Source organism: Manis pentadactyla, chromosome 14 (assembly GCF_030020395.1).
Source record: "Manis pentadactyla isolate mManPen7 chromosome 14, mManPen7.hap1, whole genome shotgun sequence".
In the NCBI taxonomy this organism is placed as follows: Eukaryota; Metazoa; Chordata; class Mammalia; order Pholidota; family Manidae; genus Manis; species Manis pentadactyla.
The window spans coordinates 31566355-31583805 of record NC_080032.1 but is presented as its reverse complement, the minus strand read 5'-3'; the positions used below and the strand labels follow the sequence as shown (position 1 = coordinate 31583805).

The following is a 17451-nucleotide window of genomic DNA, read 5'->3' as shown; positions in this document are numbered from 1 at the left end:
TGGAGACCACAGTGCTGAGAGCTTCTTGTCAGTCAGGGTGCTCGTTTCATTAAACCTTTCACCCCCCAGGCTTTATTTCTGCTCACCCTATGGGGAAAGATACAGTTGTCTTAGGAAAACTGATGAAATGATTGGATTCACTATAACGAACTTCTTCCAATGTATGTCCTCCAGTAAGCAAGGGGCAGATGCAGAGTTCAGAGAGAATTAGTTTAGCCATTATAAAAGATCTGGAGCTTCCAACTTGGGTGGATTCCTGAGGGGCAGCCAGTTTAGACTCTCCCTCGTGTGCTGCCACATGATAGATAACCTGGCAGATGTTTTAAAGGGAAAAGCCCAGCTTTGTGTTCTTGTGGAGGGGAATGGGGTTCTGAAAAACTCAAAGCTGAAGTGTGGCCATGTGTGGAGTTCCCTGTGGGTTTGAGGATTGGCTTTCTAACTGTTGGCTCAGGCTGACATTGTGCTCTTGTTTCTGCCTTGGCGTGTGTGTCCTCCACATGGGGCATGTCATAGGGGCTTGGCTGGCTTACGTGGGGATGAAGAAAATTGCTGCCACGCAGATGACTGTAAATCAGCCCCACGCTTAATGGTGCAACAATGATTTTACCCCTCTGTGCTTTTTAGGCTCTGTCTCCAGAAGCAGGCTCACAGGAAACCAGGGTCCCAATCAGTCTTGTACTAAGATTAAGGTAAGTAGACCTTTTGTTTTATGAGTACTCTGAATGTGCTATTTCCTCTTTGCATGTCATCCCTTTTTCTAGTTTGTGCCTGAGAGTAGCTGGGCCCTGGGTTGCAGCTGGATTGTGTCCCCTCCCAGGGTCAGTTGGTATTTGCCCACAGGTGTATTGTTTCCCTCAGAAATAAGAGCCTGGAACCTTAACAGTTCCTACAGCTGATACACACATTCTCTTAATTGTTTCTCCACTGATTGTGTACTTTAAATAGAGCTAGTTTAGGTTCGGAGTATGGTCTGTGATTGAGAAACAGCTTTTTGGGGAGCAGCACCAGTCAGCTTATCTGAAGATTAGTCTTATGATTGGAACCAGATAAATATAGACTTGGAGATCACTAACCCAGGAGTGGAGCACATTCTGATTGTGATAGTTGATAGAAAGGCCTTCATCTTAAAACATGAAAGGAAAAACATCTAAACATATGTTTGGTCTATTTCTCTATTCTACAGCAAGTGTTCTAAATTGATGGCTCTTGGCAGGGAACATAGAGAGGCCCTGACAGATTTCTCACAGGACATGCCATAGGCAAGTCTGTTCACCAATTCATTTTCACCCTCTCCTTTTGCAAGGACTTGCATTGGGGTCCCAGAGCTTTCTTATCAGAATTCTTATGGCTGTTGTACAGCCTGACTTTTTCTATTCATGAACACATTGGAAAGAAAAGTAGTTCTAAAAGCATTGTCTGAGGCAGCTCAGACCTTCTGTAACTATTACTAACATTTTTCTGCTGAATGTCATTGACTCTTTCCTCCTTCCACATGGGATTCCTAGTCATCTTCTCATTATGATCATAGAGGTAAATGCAGAAAGAGCTGTTTTGAGAATGCTTTGGTTTTGATGCAAGGAGCAATGAAATTAAGCCATCAGTGTGAGGAAAACAGCTTTGGTCACCTTTTCTTTGCAGAAGCCTACTCAGTTACCTGGTCTCATCCTTAGTACTTGTTCTGAATTAGTAGGATGCCTTGGAAATCTCACCCTGTTTTAATTGTACAGAAAGAATACCACTTGTCTTTAAAAAACAGTGTTTTGAAATCTTACAGAAGCTAAAAGGCAGTGCAAAAATTCTATTTGATGTGTGCTTCAGAAAGGTGGGGGAGATGTTGTAAGTGATGCTTATTGAGGGGGTGGTTTCTTAATAGACTGTGTTCCAGACTTGTTTATGGAAGAGGAAGCTAGATTCCTGTTCTCACTGATGAAGACAGTGAGGTTAAATGACTAGGAGGGGTGACAAGTGCATTTAGTTCAGTTGAGCACACTGTTGTCTCTGAAGGTGCTTGTGCTTGGAATGGCAGGTCACTAAAGTGATGCTGAACATTGGATCTTAATTCTATCCAGCTTTCAGGAGGAAAGATTGAACAGTTGGGTAGTAAGCAGACTATAGGCTGTTGTGGAAGGACACCATGAAGAGAGAAAATGAAATGCCTCACGTGATGATCAGGTCCAGGTGGGCAGTTGATTTGTGTTATGTACCTCTGTAGCTCAAAGTGAACTTCGGGCAGTGTACATGTGAAACTATAGGCTGTGTACACATGCAGAGAGAAGGCAGTGCAAGGGGAAAAGTGACTTGGGGCAGGTTGTGTTGGAGGTGGTAGCTCTATTTTAGTAGCATCCTCAAGTATTTGTCCAACAGACTGAAATAAGTCCTCTGCATTGTTTAGGTAAAATGGACTTGGGTCCTAAGCGATCAGGCATGTCTGCCTGTAAACATAATGTTCTGATTTCTCCACTTTTAACCAGAACCACCAGGGAGCCTGGTTGATCTCAGGGCCTGGTGTGGTGAGTGATAGCTGTCCCTGTGCCTCACCAGTCATGTTGGCATCTCTGGAGTCATGTATCGACTCTGCTGCCCCTGAAGGCCCAATTCCTTGCCCTGTCTTCTCTGCCTGCCCAGATCCTACTGTCCATTAGGTCCTATCTAAAAAGTACTTCTAAAGTTTTTCCTCATTATCCCAAACTGTGTATGCTTTATCCTCCTCCTCTGAATGCCTGTGGAATTCGGGGCACCATGTGTTTTACTCATAGTCTGCTGAGATGGATCAGTGGTGGGCAGAGCAGTGCAGGCGCTGGAGCCCAAGGATGGGAGTGCGTCTCAGGATGAACAGGGTGTCCTGTAACGTTTTCCTCATACCTCCCTGTGCACATGTGGATTTTCCTCTTGGTTTCATACAGTCTTCTTAGTGGGCATGAGGATGAGAACTGCCTTAGACGCATGAGGTTTTAACACCAGTCAAAGGGGGACTGAAGTACAGGAGGTTGTCATGTAGGACAGTTAGGTGGTCCCTCTGAGCCCTGTGGTATGAACTCATTAGGATGAATCACATGGTCTAGGGGGACAGAACAATCTTTCCTGAGGCTCAGCTTTCTGGATACATGTTAGCAGAGTATATGCATAAATTCACAAGTTTATTTACACATTCTGTTTTCTTTCATAGGAATTCAAAAAAAGAGCTAAATGATATTCGATTCGAATTTACTCCTGGGAGAGGTGAGGCATCAAAAATACCGAAAACAATAATTTTTCTTATTTAAGGATGTGTAGTGAAGCTTTTTCCCTTTAGATATATTTTGCTTTTAAAGGATGTTAAAATGTTCCTGGTGTAAAAGGCTTTGGGGGCATATGACTAAAATAGAAACATGGTTTATTTACTAGTAGCCTCATTTAACAAACAGTATAATACACACAATCATGAATAGAGTGGGAATGACTGCTTACTGTAGGTCAGGCGTTGTGGTAAGCATTATCTCATTAAATTCTCAAAAAGCCCCCTTGGGAAAGACTGCTATTCCCATTGTACAGATGATAAGTCAAGGCTTAGAGAGAGGTGAGGTAACCCGTTACAGTTCACACAGCTGGGAGGAGATGTAGCTGGGAAGAGGTGTCACTGGAGTTCAAACTCGGATCTCTCAAAAGAGTGCAAAGCTCTTGTTCTTACCACTGAACATGGCTGTCCTCTTGAAGATAAAGAGGAAATGAGGCTTCCAGGCTCCTCTCTCTAGGCTGAAGCCAAGCCCTATCAGGCAAGTTTCTGACTGTGAGTTTCTCCCTGGGACAAGGCGTTTTTTCTTTCTTGCTTTCGTTATGGGGGGCTCAGATCTGGGAATGGCCAGTAGGCTGCAGACAGCTGTCCTTGGGAAACCTTGCTAGCTCTTGTGCTGCCTCAGTGTCAGCAGCAGCTAACTGTGAAAGACGCCAAATGCAGATGCAGAGGCAGAGCCATTTCACTTCTTAAAACTAGGCAGAGTCCCATGTTAAGAAATTAATTCAGATAGTTGGTCATGGACAACCTCTCCCCAGGGCCTCCCCATTCCCTCTGAGGGTCGCAAGTTTCAGCCCATGGGAAGCAGTGCTACTGAGTCTGTTGGAAGTGAGGTTAACTGGGGACACTCTGTCCTCGTCTTTTTGGTTTCTAGTTATACTTGTTGCTCAGATTTTATCACCTGGAATAACAGGACATGAAGGAAAGCCATCAGACAAATAAAATGACTTTAGCAAAAAAACTTGAGAGTGTAATCCCCAAAAAGAAGAGTTTTCGGTTTGTTTTTTCGAGATTTAATTGAGAATAAATCATTCTGTTTTATTAGCCCTGGAGATGTTACATGCTCACTCTCATGTCTCAGAGCTGACAGGGTCGCCCTAAGAAGGCACGTGTGCTCTCCTGACAAGGGCCTGAGCCCAGCCAGCTCACACCATCATGTAGAAAATGAACTGGTATCTGCCATCTGGTTGGTAGAGACTCTGCCCTCTAGAAGACCTATGTGAACCCCTCACTTGATAACCTTGTGGTAGGAAATCCTCTGTGAGAGGAGGACCCTGCCTGCCTGGTTCTGTGGCTCTAGTAGCTAGGGTGGCTCCTGCTGAGTGTTGATGGTGACACGCATGCACAAGCAATGGGGCTCCTGCTTCTCTGTCCTTGCAGATACAGCAGAAGGTGTCTCTCAGGAACTCATTTCTGCCGGCCTGGTCGACGGAAGGGATTTAGTAATAGGTAATTACTTTGTACTCTGCCCTTGTGTGTCCATGTTTGTTTCTGTACTTAGGACCTAGAACTCCGGGCTTTGATTCCATGGAGCAAATTTAATTGTTCTTGGTTTTGCTGAAATAACAGGTACTGGAGACAGTACCTTACAGAAAAGAAAATCTTACCTCTAAGTTTGCTTTGGGAGCTCTGATGACTGTAACTGAAAGCACCCCCAGGTCTCTGTGAGACTCTAGTAGAAATAGTGACAGAAGTCACAAGTTAACATATGCTTGGCCATATATAATCTGGTTTGCAATATGCACTCTACCCTTGTGGGTCTGAGAGGTAAGCAAAGCTTATTAGAGAGTTAGTCCTAGGAAAGCAGGAGGCAGGGGAGTGCAGACAGGCCACAGATGTGTGTTACTAGACGAGGAGACCACTGTCCAGGGTGCCCAGCAGAGGTTTCCGTAAGTGGCCTGGTGATAAGCAGTGCAGGCTTTGTGGACCATGTACCATCTCTGTCATTTTTAAACCATTGTAAGCTCACAAGCAGAATAGAAAATGGCTGCAGGCCACAGTGTATGACACCCATCTGAGGTTTTCTGTCCCATGAATAGGCAAATCATACGCCTTTCACCCGAAAGTCTTTCTTAATTTGACAATCACTCAAGATTTGTTGGTGCTACTTGGAGTTGAGTTTAAAAGGTAGTTTCCTTTGGGTAATGATTTATCTTTCTGCTGCCATTTTAATTGTACACAGAAGATTCTAAACTACCATTTAACTTTTTAAAAAATGTTTGAAAGTGGATTTACTTAGCTTCTCATTCTCTCTGTTTCTATGATTACAGTGGCAGCTAATTTGCAGAAAATTGTGGAAGAACCTCAGTCAAATCGATCCGTCACTTTCAAACTGGTATTCAGTCCTTCTCCTTATTAAGCCTTCTCACTTATACACCAGCTTCCATATACCCTGAGTGATGAGAATATTTTTAAAAATAGGGTAGATTGTGTTCATTGAGCCTTCCCAAGGCCCTGTACTCCTATCTCCCTTTGAGTGGCCTCCCTTCCTCTCCTGGCCCAGGAAGCCTCCAACTCCAGACCCTTGCCTTTGTCCAGAGAGATTGTTAGCCAGTTGGACTCCAGCTTTGTACCCAGCTCCCATCTTGGAAGAAATACCTGCATGTGCTCCCCATTTGTATTCCAAGGAGCTGTCTCCCACTGACCCCATATTAGTTTTAATTACTGCCTGCAATTTTGTTTATAAATAGCCACAGCTTCCCATTCTGTTTGGTTCTTAGGCATCTGGTGTCGAAGGCTCAGATATTCCTGATGACGGTAAACTAATAGGATTTGCCCAGCTCAGCATCAGCTAAACTACAGCCCTGGACAGGCGGCCTAAGGAGATTCCACACACGCGTCTCTCTGTTGCTTCTGTTGGCCTAAACCCACTACTGCCAAAGAACCCAGCAGCAAACCTCCCAGCTAGGAGCTTTAGAGGTCTGTCTTTATGTTCTCCCTGCCATCCGCCCCCTTTTCCCACAGGGAAAAAGGACTTGGATCACCAGTGGCCAGCCAGCATCCCTCTACGGTCCTGTTAGTAAACTTACTGCGCGTGTCCCTGTCTTCCTTCCTCTGGGAATCGGCCAGCCCAGTCCAGGGAGGGAGGTTTGTCAGCCCATCTCCCCTTCCTTGAGGTGGTGTGGGGTGGAAAGCAGCAGCTCCATCAGGCTTCCTCAGCCCAGCAGTTCCCCTACCCCTGACGGGGTGCGGGCAGCTTGGATCTCTCTGCCATGAAGTAGCAATTAAAAGTTGATTGTTCACCTGGAGCCCAGAGACTTTAATTGAGTAATTTGACTTTTTAAAATCTGATGTGAATTCTAGCAGCCTTGTTAGGAAAAGCACAGCCTCGGATAGAGGCAGCCTCAACTGTGTCCTTGTTTTGTTCATGTTCCTAAGCATTTTGCTGAAGCTGCTCTCAGGCACCCCTCGTCATCACTCCCTCCAGAAAGGGTCACTAGCCTTAACTTCAGCTGGTGCACAATGTCTGACAGTAGTTGAACTTCAGCCTTGGATCCTTCAGAGTGGAACTCGGGACTGCCTCTAGAGAATACAGCAAGTTATCACTTCTGAAAGTGACTTTTCTCAGCAGTGATTTTTGAACAAGAAAAATCATAATTCATAGCATTGTGGAAGTATTTATTTTCAGATCTTAAAAAATTAAAAAAATTAAATTGAAGAACAACTGCTCCTCAATCCTCCCATTAAAACCAACTTGCCTGGCCTCCACGCCATGAGGAAATGGAAGGCTGAGATTTCTACAGCAATAAAGGAGACTCACACTGGGCCTGAGAGGCCTGCCTTCTGCCCCCTCTCGTGCACTGACCCTTTGGAGGGGGCCACGCATCTGTGTGCTGAACCTGACCCAAGGTGGGAAGTGAAACCACATGTGCCGTGACTTAGGATTTATGAGTAGACAGTGTTCATTTGATTTTCTACAGAAATAATATAAATTATTCTTTAGGTTTAAAAAAGAGCACTCATAATGCAATATGTGAATAACCAGTGGGTTGATTTTCTTTCCTGCTGTTTCACAGTCAGCCTTTGTCTAATTGTAATTAGCCCTAACAAGTTTTGTATGTGAAAGGGATACTCAGTCTGGCCTTAAAACGACACACAAAGATGGGCTTTGGCCCCTGGAAAGGGGAGAGTTGGCGCTTACAGAATTACTTGAGCCCTTTCCAGCACTGATAGTCTCTGAATAACATGATCATTTTACCTCGTGTTCTCTCAGAGCATCTCTGAAAGCTTTCCCCACAACAGAATTGTCACAGTTTTTGTTTTGTTCTGAGCTTGTAGTTTTAGTCATGGGCTTTCTTCACCTGCCCTGGATGCAAAGGCATGTTGGGAAAGGGATGGATGATGGATGGAGGAAGAGGGGGTGGGTTTGGGATGGGAGTTAGGGGGAAATACAGAGGATCAGACGCCAGAGTCCCAGGACCCAGCAAGATTGGTAAGAGGAGGGATCCTAGAGAGAGAAAAGAATATTTGATCAGCTTGCTGAAGAAATATTTAGCTTTTCTTTTTCTTTATTTGGGAAAGGAGTGGGGGAAATGAGGAAGGGAGATGGGAATGAGGTATGAAAAAGAGAGTGTCCTCTTTGGCTCAAGACAGTGGTTTACCTTAGAGTCTGTGTTATGGTTTCAAGCAAGTCCATTGTAATCTGCTCATGAATCCCAGGGGTGGTGGTAGGTTGTACTACTCTGTTTGGGCACTCTTGTCTGGAGGTGTCAGGAGCCCAGGCTGGGAGTGAGCCGCAGCCCACCCCCATTCAGCTTCTCCAGCCAGCCACTGCCTCTGAACCGTGGTGGGGAAGGCATGCCGTAGAAGTGGGCTGCAGCTTTCTCCTCTTCTGTCTGTTCTTTACCCTGCTGGGAATGAGGAGGCAGGCACCAAGCCCGAGGACAGTGTTACTTCTGCATGATGTATGGTAGACTCCCTTTGCTGACTTTTGCAGTGACGCTGAGAAAATAAATGGACAGAAACTTCCCAGGTGGGACAGCATGTGACCTGGTGGGTGAACTTGCTTCTTCCCAGGAGTGGCGGTACCTCTATCCCTAGGTCCCCTGGGGTAGGGAATGACTTAGCACAAAGTAACACGTGCCAATGCTGTTTGTGAAGTGTATGGTCTTTCTAAATGACTAAAGGATTTGTTTGGGTTTCTTGCTTAAGTTTGGAACCAAATTTTAGAGCCAGCTGATACTATTTAAAAATCTGGAGGATAAAATAATGATGTATCATTAAATGGAGCTTCCTCCTTGTGACATATGCTAGATTATGGAAGATGTAAAATATTTGACTTTCTCTCCACTTTTTTTGACTTTGTATTTTGCTGCATGTTTCCTTCATTTTTAATCAATAAAGAGTAAATTGTCTGGAGGCGTAAGGATTGTTTATTTTGCTGACTGTTGGTGGGGGGTGTGGGGAGTGGATCAGGGAGTGACCATGAACTTTAATTTTTTATGTGGATAGGGAAAGGCCAAAGTGTAGGTCAGGTAAAAGTGTGTGTATTGATCTACACGTTATCTGGAACAGCTTAAAGCCATTGTACAGACAGGGAAACTGAAACCCCAAAAGGAGAGAGGATCTGCTTAAGGAAACTTGATAGGGTGGGATGTGGACCTCATTGCATCCATCTTTCCTAACTCTTTGCTCTACTCATACTGTTGGGCAGGGGAAGATGCAGGTTCAAACTCTTGGGAGTCCTTTTTGGAAAGTTCAGAGCAGGGCTGAACTTGTCCCCATTTGGCTTTGTTACCAAAATGGTGAGGGTTCATGTGAGAGTCTAGACCCTTCTTTATTCCTCCACCTCCTGGATAAGTAACCTCTCTGACTGTATTTCCTTCTCAATAGCAGGTGGTCTTTGAGCCATGACAGGACTGCTTGTGGATCCTGGTAATTCTGAGCTCAGTTTCTAGAGCCTTGGAAATGACAGCATCCTTTCATTCACTGAATTTGCTTTCAAGATAAGCAGGTTGTAAAAGTGGACTCTTGACTCGTGGAGACAGAGAGGAGGTGCTGGTTACTCAGAAGTGTCCATGGTGTGTAGGGAGGAAAAGCAAATGGGGCCTTTCTACTTGCCCAGTTTCCTGCAAGATTGGATTTTGTCGTGGGTCCATTCCTTAGCTCTGCGTCTCATAATAGCAATGTTCAGTGCAGCAGTTCATGGGTATTCCTCCTTTGGGTCAGCTCCTCTACACCACCTTTTTTATTTGGGGTTTCTTTTTAAATATATATAGACTTTTTAAGAGCAGTTTTAGTTTCACAGCAAAATTGAGCAAACATTTGCAGAGTTCCCACATAACCCTTGACCAAACATATGCACAGCCGCTCCCACTGTCACCATCCACCATCATTTGTTAATGATCAATGAACCCACCGACAGCTTATCACCCAAAGTCCACAGTTTACATTCTGGTTCACTCTCACTGTTGTACATTCTGTGGGTTTGGATGAATGCGTAATGATATTTATCCATCATTATGATATCATATAGAAGTCCATCACTGCCCTAAAATCCTCTGTACTCTTTAACTATTCATCCCTCCCTCTCTGGCCTCTAGTACCTGACAACCACTGATCTTTTTAGCATCTCCATAGTTTTGCCTTTTCCGGAGTGGCATGTATTTAGAATCACACAATATGTAGCCTTTTTCGGATTGTTTTTTTCCACTTAATTTGAATTTAAGGTCCCCATGTCTTTTTGTGGCTTGATTCATTTCTTTTTAGTGCTGAACAGTATTCCATGTCTGGATATGCTACAGTTTATTAATCCATTCACTTGGTTGCTTTATGTTTTGAAATTATAAATAAGGCTGCTACAAACATCTGTGTGCAGGTTTTTGTGAGGATATGAGTTTTCAGATCGTTTGGGTAAATACCAAGGAGCCCAGTTGTGATTGTATGGGGAGAGTATGTTTGGTTTTGTAGGAAACCACCAACTCTCTTCCAAAGTAGCTGCACCAGTTTGCATTCCCACCAATGAATGTTAAGAGAGTCTGTGTTGCTTCACATCCTCATCAGCGTTTGGTGGTGTCAGTGTTCTAGATTTTAGCCTTTCCAACAGGTCTGTAGTGGTATCTGATTTTAATTTGCAGTACTCTAATGATACTATATTGAGCAGTTTTTCTTATGCTTATTTGCCATCTGTATGTGTTCTTTGCTGAGGTACCTGTCAGGTCTTTTGCCATTTTCAGTCATGTTTATTTTCTTAATTGTTGAGTTTTAAGCATGCTTTATATATTCTGGATAGCAGTCCTTCAACAGATACAGGCATACTTCCTTTTATTGTGCTTTACTGTGTTGTACTTCAGTCATGTTGTATTTTTCACAAGTTGAAGGTCTGGCAGCCCCATGTCAGGCACATCTGTCAGCACCATTTTTCCACCAGCATTTTTCACTCAGTGTCTCTGTGTCAAAGCATTTTTTAACTAAGGTATGTGCATTGTTTTTTTTTCAGACATGATGTTATTGCATGCTTAATAGACCACACTATACTGTAAACAGAACTTTAATAAGCACTGGAAAGCCAAAGATGCATTTGACTCACTTTATTGCAATATTCACTTTATTATGGTGGTCTGGAACCAAAAACATCTCCAAGGTGTGCCTGGATGTCTTTTGTAAATATGTTCTCTTGTTCTATGGCTTACTCTTTTAACAGTGTCTTTCACAGAGCACAAGGCTTTAATTTTAATGAAGTTCAGTTTATCAGTTATTTCTTTCATGGATCATGCCTTTGGTGCCATATGTAAAAAGTTATTGCCATACCCAAAGTTGTTGAGATTTTCACTTGTGGTAGCTCCTGAGAGTTGTATAATTTTGCATTTTGCATTGAGGTGTGTGATCCATTTTGAGTTAATTTTTGTGAAAAGTATGAAGTTTGTGTCTAGATTAGTTTTTTTGCTTGTGAATGTCTAGTTGCTCCAGCACCATTTGTCGAAAAGACTATCTCTGTTCCATTGTATTGCCTTTGCTCTTCTGTCAAAGATCAGTTGAATATGTGAGTCTATTTCTTAGCTCTCTGTTCTGTTCATTGATGTGTTTATCTATTCTGTTGCTAGTACCACACTGCCCTGATGACTGTGGCTTTATACTAAGTCTTGAAGTCAAACAGTGTCAGTCCTCTCACGTTGTTCTTCTCCTTTAATATCTTGTTGGTTAACCTGGGTTTTATTCCTCCATGTAAACTTTAGAATCAGTTTCTCAGAAACAACTTAGTGGAATTTTGATTAATACTGTGTTGAATCAATAAAGTTGGGAAGAATTGACATCTTGAAATGTTGAATCTTCGTATTCGTGAACATAGACTCCAGTTATTTCTTCATTGATTTTCTTCAGAGTTTTGTAGTTTTCTTCATGAAGACCTTTTACACATTTTGTTAGATTTATACTTAAATACTTCATTGTGGGGGTTGCTGATGTAAATGGCATTGTGTTTTTTTTTTCAAATTCCACTTGTTTGTTGTTCGTATATAGGAAAATGATTAGTTTTTATATTTACCTTTACTCTGCAACATTGCTATAATCAGGTCCAGGAGTATTTTTGCCAGTTCTTTTGGGTTTTCTTCACAATCATGTCATTTGCAAAGACAGTTTTCTTCCTTCCCTCCCATCTGTATACCTTTTATTTCCTTTTCTTGCATTATTGCATTAGCTAGGAGATTTCCAGTGAGATGTTGCAGAGCAGTGGTAAGAGAGGAAGGATATCCTCACCCTGTTCCTGATCTTAGGGGAAAGCGTCTGGTTTCTCACCATCAAGTACAATGTTAGCTCTAGGTTTTTTGTAGGTGTTCTTTACCAAGTTGAGGAAGTTACCTTCTCTTCCTAGCTTGCTGAGAGTCTTTTATCATGAATTGTGTTGGATTTTTTTTTTTTATTAACTGAATCACATACTTTATTCAAATGTCACCAGTTTTTCCAGTAATTTCATTTACCTGTTCAGGATCCAGTGTGGATTACTACATAGGATATGGTTATGTTTCCTTAGTCTCCTCCAATTGGATTTTGTCAAATGTTTTTTCTGCATCTGTTAATTTGGTCACATGACTTTTCTTTTATAGCTTGTTGAGGTGATGAGTTACATTGATTTTTCAAATGTCAAACCAGCCACATAGTCCAGGATAAGACCTGCTTGGTCATGGTATATAGTCCTTTTTTACACATTGTTTGGATTCAGTTTGCTGTTACTTAGTTGAGGATTTTTACGTGTTTGTTCACGAGAAGTATTGCTCTCTTATTTTCTCGTCGTGTCTTTGGTGTTGGTATCAGGGTAATGGTGGCTTCATAGAATGAGAAGTGTTCCCTGCGCTTCCATCTTCTGGAAGAGACTGTAGAGGATTGGCACAATTAAGTATTTAGTAGCATTCACCAGTGAGCCCATTCAGGCCTGATGTTTTCTGTTTCAGAAAATTATTAGTTATTGGTTCAATTTCATTACCTAATATAGGCCTATTCAGATTGTGTATTCAGCGGCTTGTCTCTTTCAAGGAATTGGTCCATCTTATCGAGGTTATCGAAAATCTGTGGGCAGAACTGTTCATAGTATTCCTTTATTATCCTTTCAGTGTCCAGGGAATCTGTAATGATACCCCTTTTTCATATATGATGTTAGTAATTTTTTTTTTCCTAGTTAGCCTTTCTTGAAGCTTATTGGTTTTATTGATCTTTCAAAGACCCAGCTTTTTTTTTTTTTCCTCTATATCCTGTTTTCAATTTCACTGATTTCTGCTCTGATTTTCATTTCTTTTCTTCTACTTCCTTTGGATTTTTGCTCTTTTTTAGTTTCCTGAGATGGAAGTTCAGCTTAGTTTTGGATCTCTCTTCTTTCTAATACGTGCATTCAGTGCTATTGTTCAGTGCTCTCTAAGCAACTTTCATTGCATCACACAAATTTTGTAAGTTTTGTTTCATTTTCATTTTCTTCAAAATATTTTAAATTTTCTCTTGAGATTTCTTTTTGGACCCATGTATTATTTAGAAGTGTGTGTTGTTTAACATCCAAGAATTTTGAGATTTCCCAGCTGTCTTTATGTTAAAGATTTCTAGTTTAATTTAATTGTGATCTGAGAGCAGACATTGTATGATTTCTGTTCTTTAAAATTTTTAAGGTGTGTTTTATGGCCCAGAATGTGGTCTCTTATGGTAAATAAGTGTTCCATGTTAACTTGAGAAGAATGTGTATTCTGCTTTTGGATGAAGTAGCCTATAAATGTCCATTATATCCTATTGATTGGTGGTGCTATTGAGTTAAACCATGTCCTTACTGATTTCTGCCTACTGGATTGTCCGTTTTTGATAGAAGAATGTTGAAGTCTCCACATATAGTCACGGACTCATGCATTTCTCCTTCAGATTCATCAGTTTTTGCCTCACATTTTTTTTTTCCTTTTTTTTTTGAGAGGGCATCTCTCATATTTATTGATCAAATGGTTGTTAACAGTTAACAACAATAAAATTCTGTACAGGGGACTCAATGCACAATCATTAATCCACCCCAAGCCTAATTCTCATCAGTCTCTGATCTTCTGAAGCACAACGAACAAGTCCTTACATGGTGAACAGTACAAGGGCAGTCATCACAGAAACTTTCAGTTTTGATCACGCATTATGAACTACAAACAATCAGGTCAGATATGAATATTCGTTTGATTTTTATACTTGATTTATATGTGAATCCCACATTTCTCTCTTATTATTATTATTATTATTTTTTTTAAATAAAATGCTGAAGTAGTAGGTAGATGCAAGATAAAGGTAGAAAATATAGTTTAGTGCTGTAAGAAAGCAAATGTAGATGATCAGGTGTGTGCCTATAGGCTAAGTATTAATCCAAGCTAGACAAGGGCAACAAAACATCCACGGATGCAGAAGATTTCTCTCAAAACAGGGGGGGTGAGGTTCTAAGCCTCACCTCTGTTGATCCCCAATTTCTCACCTGATGGCCCCCCTGCGACTGTGCCTGTCTTAGGTTGTTCCTCCCTTGAGGAATCTTACCCGTCTCTGGCAAACCAGTCATCTTCTGGGGCCATACAGGGAAATGTAAAGTTGGTAAGTGAGAGAGAAGCCATATTGTTTGAAAAGGTTAGCTTTTTACTTCTTTGCAGATTTATGCCCTGTGGCTTCTATGCCCAGCATTTGTCTTGAGGTATCTTTACCACTTGGAAGAATTATGATACTTGGTAAATTCGATATGAGGCACTAATTCTATTTAAGGGTTGTAATTAGGAAGGAAGAAGAAAAGCTATAGAAGTAGCAGACGGAAGAAAACATGGGAAGATTGGTTATTTCTTTGACATATCTTCTAATTAAATTGCGCACACACATTAACATAATAGGAATACAGTTACATAACCAAAGCAGACCTACAATTTCATCTCCAGTGAAACCAAGAAAACCAGTTAGGCACCCTAAGCATTTGTGAAAACTTATCTATGATATGATGGATATTGTCTAACTGAATTTGAATAGTTTGAGAAAAATCAGACAAATTAAAACAACACATTCCTGGGAACTGTTCACATCCCATATGTTCTTTTAACAGTAGATAGTCTATAGTCTCAAGATTTTGGAGCCCTGCAACTTGTACTTCTCCTAATTCTTGGTTGAGTTCCAACAGTATAGATCCAGTCAAATTTGTTGTTTTACTGTATGCACAGGCCAGCTTAGATATCTCCCCCTTCATTCCAATGGCAATTCCAGGAACCAGTGGGATAAATGCAGCTACAACTGCAACAGCGCCAGGATCTTTGTTGACATTTTTTGATGATCATCTTCTGGAATGACTCTTCCAGAGTATGTTGATGTTGGAACTTCTTCATATCGTATCTTATTTCGTTTTCTGGGTAGCCAAATTGGGCTTTGATCCTCTGTATAAACACAAACAGACCCTTTGCCCACACTTTGATATGCCCTTTATACCATTGTGAAGAACTTATTGGAGGTCACCACACAGGAACTGCTGTTAGTCCATTCTTGGGTTCTGTGATTCTGCTGCTGTTTTCTTCTTTCAGTTTTTCCTTTGTTCTTTTTTTTTTTTTAGATAATTATTTTTTATTGAAGGGTAGTTGACACACAGTATTACATTAGTTTCAGGTGTACAACACAGTGATTCAACATTTATATACATGATAATTCTAGGTACCAGCTATCACCATACCAAGTTGTTACAATATTTTGACTATATTCCTTATGCTGTATATTACATCCCAGTTACTTATTTATTTTACAATTGGAAGTGTGTATTTTTTTTTTGTGTGTGAGGGCATCTCTCATATTTATTGATCAAATGGTTGTTAACAACAATAAAATTCTATATAGGGGGGTCAATGCTCAATACACAATCATTAATCCACCCCAAGCCTAATTTTCGTCAGTCTCCAATCTTCTGAAGCATATTCCTTTGTTCTTATACTCCACAGATGAGTGAAATCATTTGGTATTTCTCTTTCTCTGCTTGGCTTATTTCACTGAGCATAATACCCTCTAACTCCATCCATGTTGTTGCAAATGGTAGGATTTGTTTTCTTCTTATGGCTGAGTAATATTCCATTGTGTATATGTACCACATTTTCTTTATCCAATCATCTACTGATGGACATTTAGGTTGCTTCCAATTCTTGGCTATTGTAAATAGTGCTGCGATAAACATAGGGGTGCATCTGTCTTTTTCAAACTTGAGTGCTGCGTTCTTAGGGTAAATTCCTAGGAGTGGAATTCCTGGGTCAAACAGTAAGTTTATTTTGAGCATTTTGAGGAACCTCCATACTGCTTTCCACAATGGTTGAATTAACTTACATTTCCACCAGCAGTGTAGGAGGGTTCCCCTTTCTCCACAGCCTCACCAACATTTGTTGTTGTTTTTGCCTCACATATTTTGATGCCATGTTTTTTTTGGCAAATATGCATTGTCTTCTTGGAGTGTGAACCGCATTATGTATTTAGACCATTAATATTTAAAGTGGTTGCTAATATCTACCATATTTGTTCCAGTTTCTACTCTTGCCCTTGTTCTTTGTTCCTATTTTTATCTTCTTTTTTTCTGCCTCTTTGTGGTTTTAACTGACCATTCTACGTGATTCCATTTTCTCTCCATTCTTATCAGTTATACTTTTTCTTTTTTTAGTGGTTGCCTTAGAGTTCCCAATATATATTTACAACTAATCTGAATCAATTTTCAAAGAATATTAATACCATATCACAGGTATGCCAATACTATGTAATAACAAAATCACCCTAATTTCTCCTTGTTCTTTCACACATTTGCATAGACAATCTAACACAATGTTGCTATTACTATTTGGAACAAACTGTTGTATTAGATCAACTAAGAAAAGGAAAAATACAAGTTTTTATCTTACCTTCACTTAGCCCTTCTCCGATATGCTTCCTTCCTTTCAGTAGGTCCAAGATTCTAAACTCATTAGCATTTATTTTCCTTTTCTCTGAAGAACTTTTAACATTTCTTGTATGGCAGGTCTACTGGCAAAAATTGGCCTTCAGTTTTGAAGGATAATTTCACAGGATTTGTTGTTTTTTTTCTCTCAACACTTTAAATATTTCAGTCCATTCTCTTCTTGCTTGTGTGGTTTCTGAGGATTCAATTTAATTCTTATATTTGCTCCTGTATAGGGAAGGTGGGGCTCCCCCTGGCTTCTTTTAAGATTTCTTCCTTATCCTTGATTTTCAGCAGTTTGAGTATGATATAGCTAGTGTCATTTTTTGGCATTTGTCCTGCTTGGCATTCTCTGTGGTTTGGTGTCGGACATTAATTTGGGGGAAATTTTCAGTCATTATTGTTTCAAATATTCTGTGCCTTTCTCTGTTTTCTCAGTGTTCCATTAAGCCACATTACGTCTTTTGTACTCGTCCTCTAGTTCTTGGATATTCTGTTCTCTTGTCCTCCAGCCCTCATCTTTTTCCTCTTGGATTTTTTCGATTTTGGAAGTTAATCTATTGACATATGTATCTTCACACTCAAGGATTCTTTGCTCAGCTTTGTCCAGTCTGCTAATGAGCCCATCCAAGGCACTCTTCATGTCTGTCACTCTGTTTGATCTCTAGCATTTCTTTTTCTTTGTTAGAATTTCCATCTTTGCTTATATACCCATCTGTTCTTGCATGTTGTATACTTTTTCCAGTACAGTCCTTACCATATTTATAGGTTTTTAAAATTCCCAGTCTCATCATTCCAACATCCCTCT

The 17451-nt window shown here is 40.9% G+C and overlaps 1 protein-coding gene across 3 annotated transcripts in view; it reads left to right on the top strand.

Moving 5' to 3' along the window:
- Positions 1–8625, top strand: part of OXSR1 (oxidative stress responsive kinase 1) — a 97399-nt gene extending 88774 nt beyond the window's left edge. For 2 of the 3 annotated variants that reach the window (XM_036921641.2, XM_036921642.2), the window contains exons 14-18: positions 625–689; positions 3167–3219; positions 4652–4720; positions 5542–5606; positions 5992–8625. In XM_036921641.2, coding sequence (XP_036777536.1) covers positions 625–689; positions 3167–3219; positions 4652–4720; positions 5542–5606; positions 5992–6066 — 327 coding nt within the window. In that variant the 3' untranslated portion in view covers positions 6067–8625. Of the gene's footprint in view, positions 1–624; positions 690–2069; positions 2179–3166; positions 3220–4651; positions 4721–5541; positions 5607–5991 lie in introns of those variants that run through there. The other variant, XR_005032043.2, reaches the window with a different exon arrangement.
- The last annotated feature ends 8826 nt before the right edge of the window (positions 8626–17451 follow it).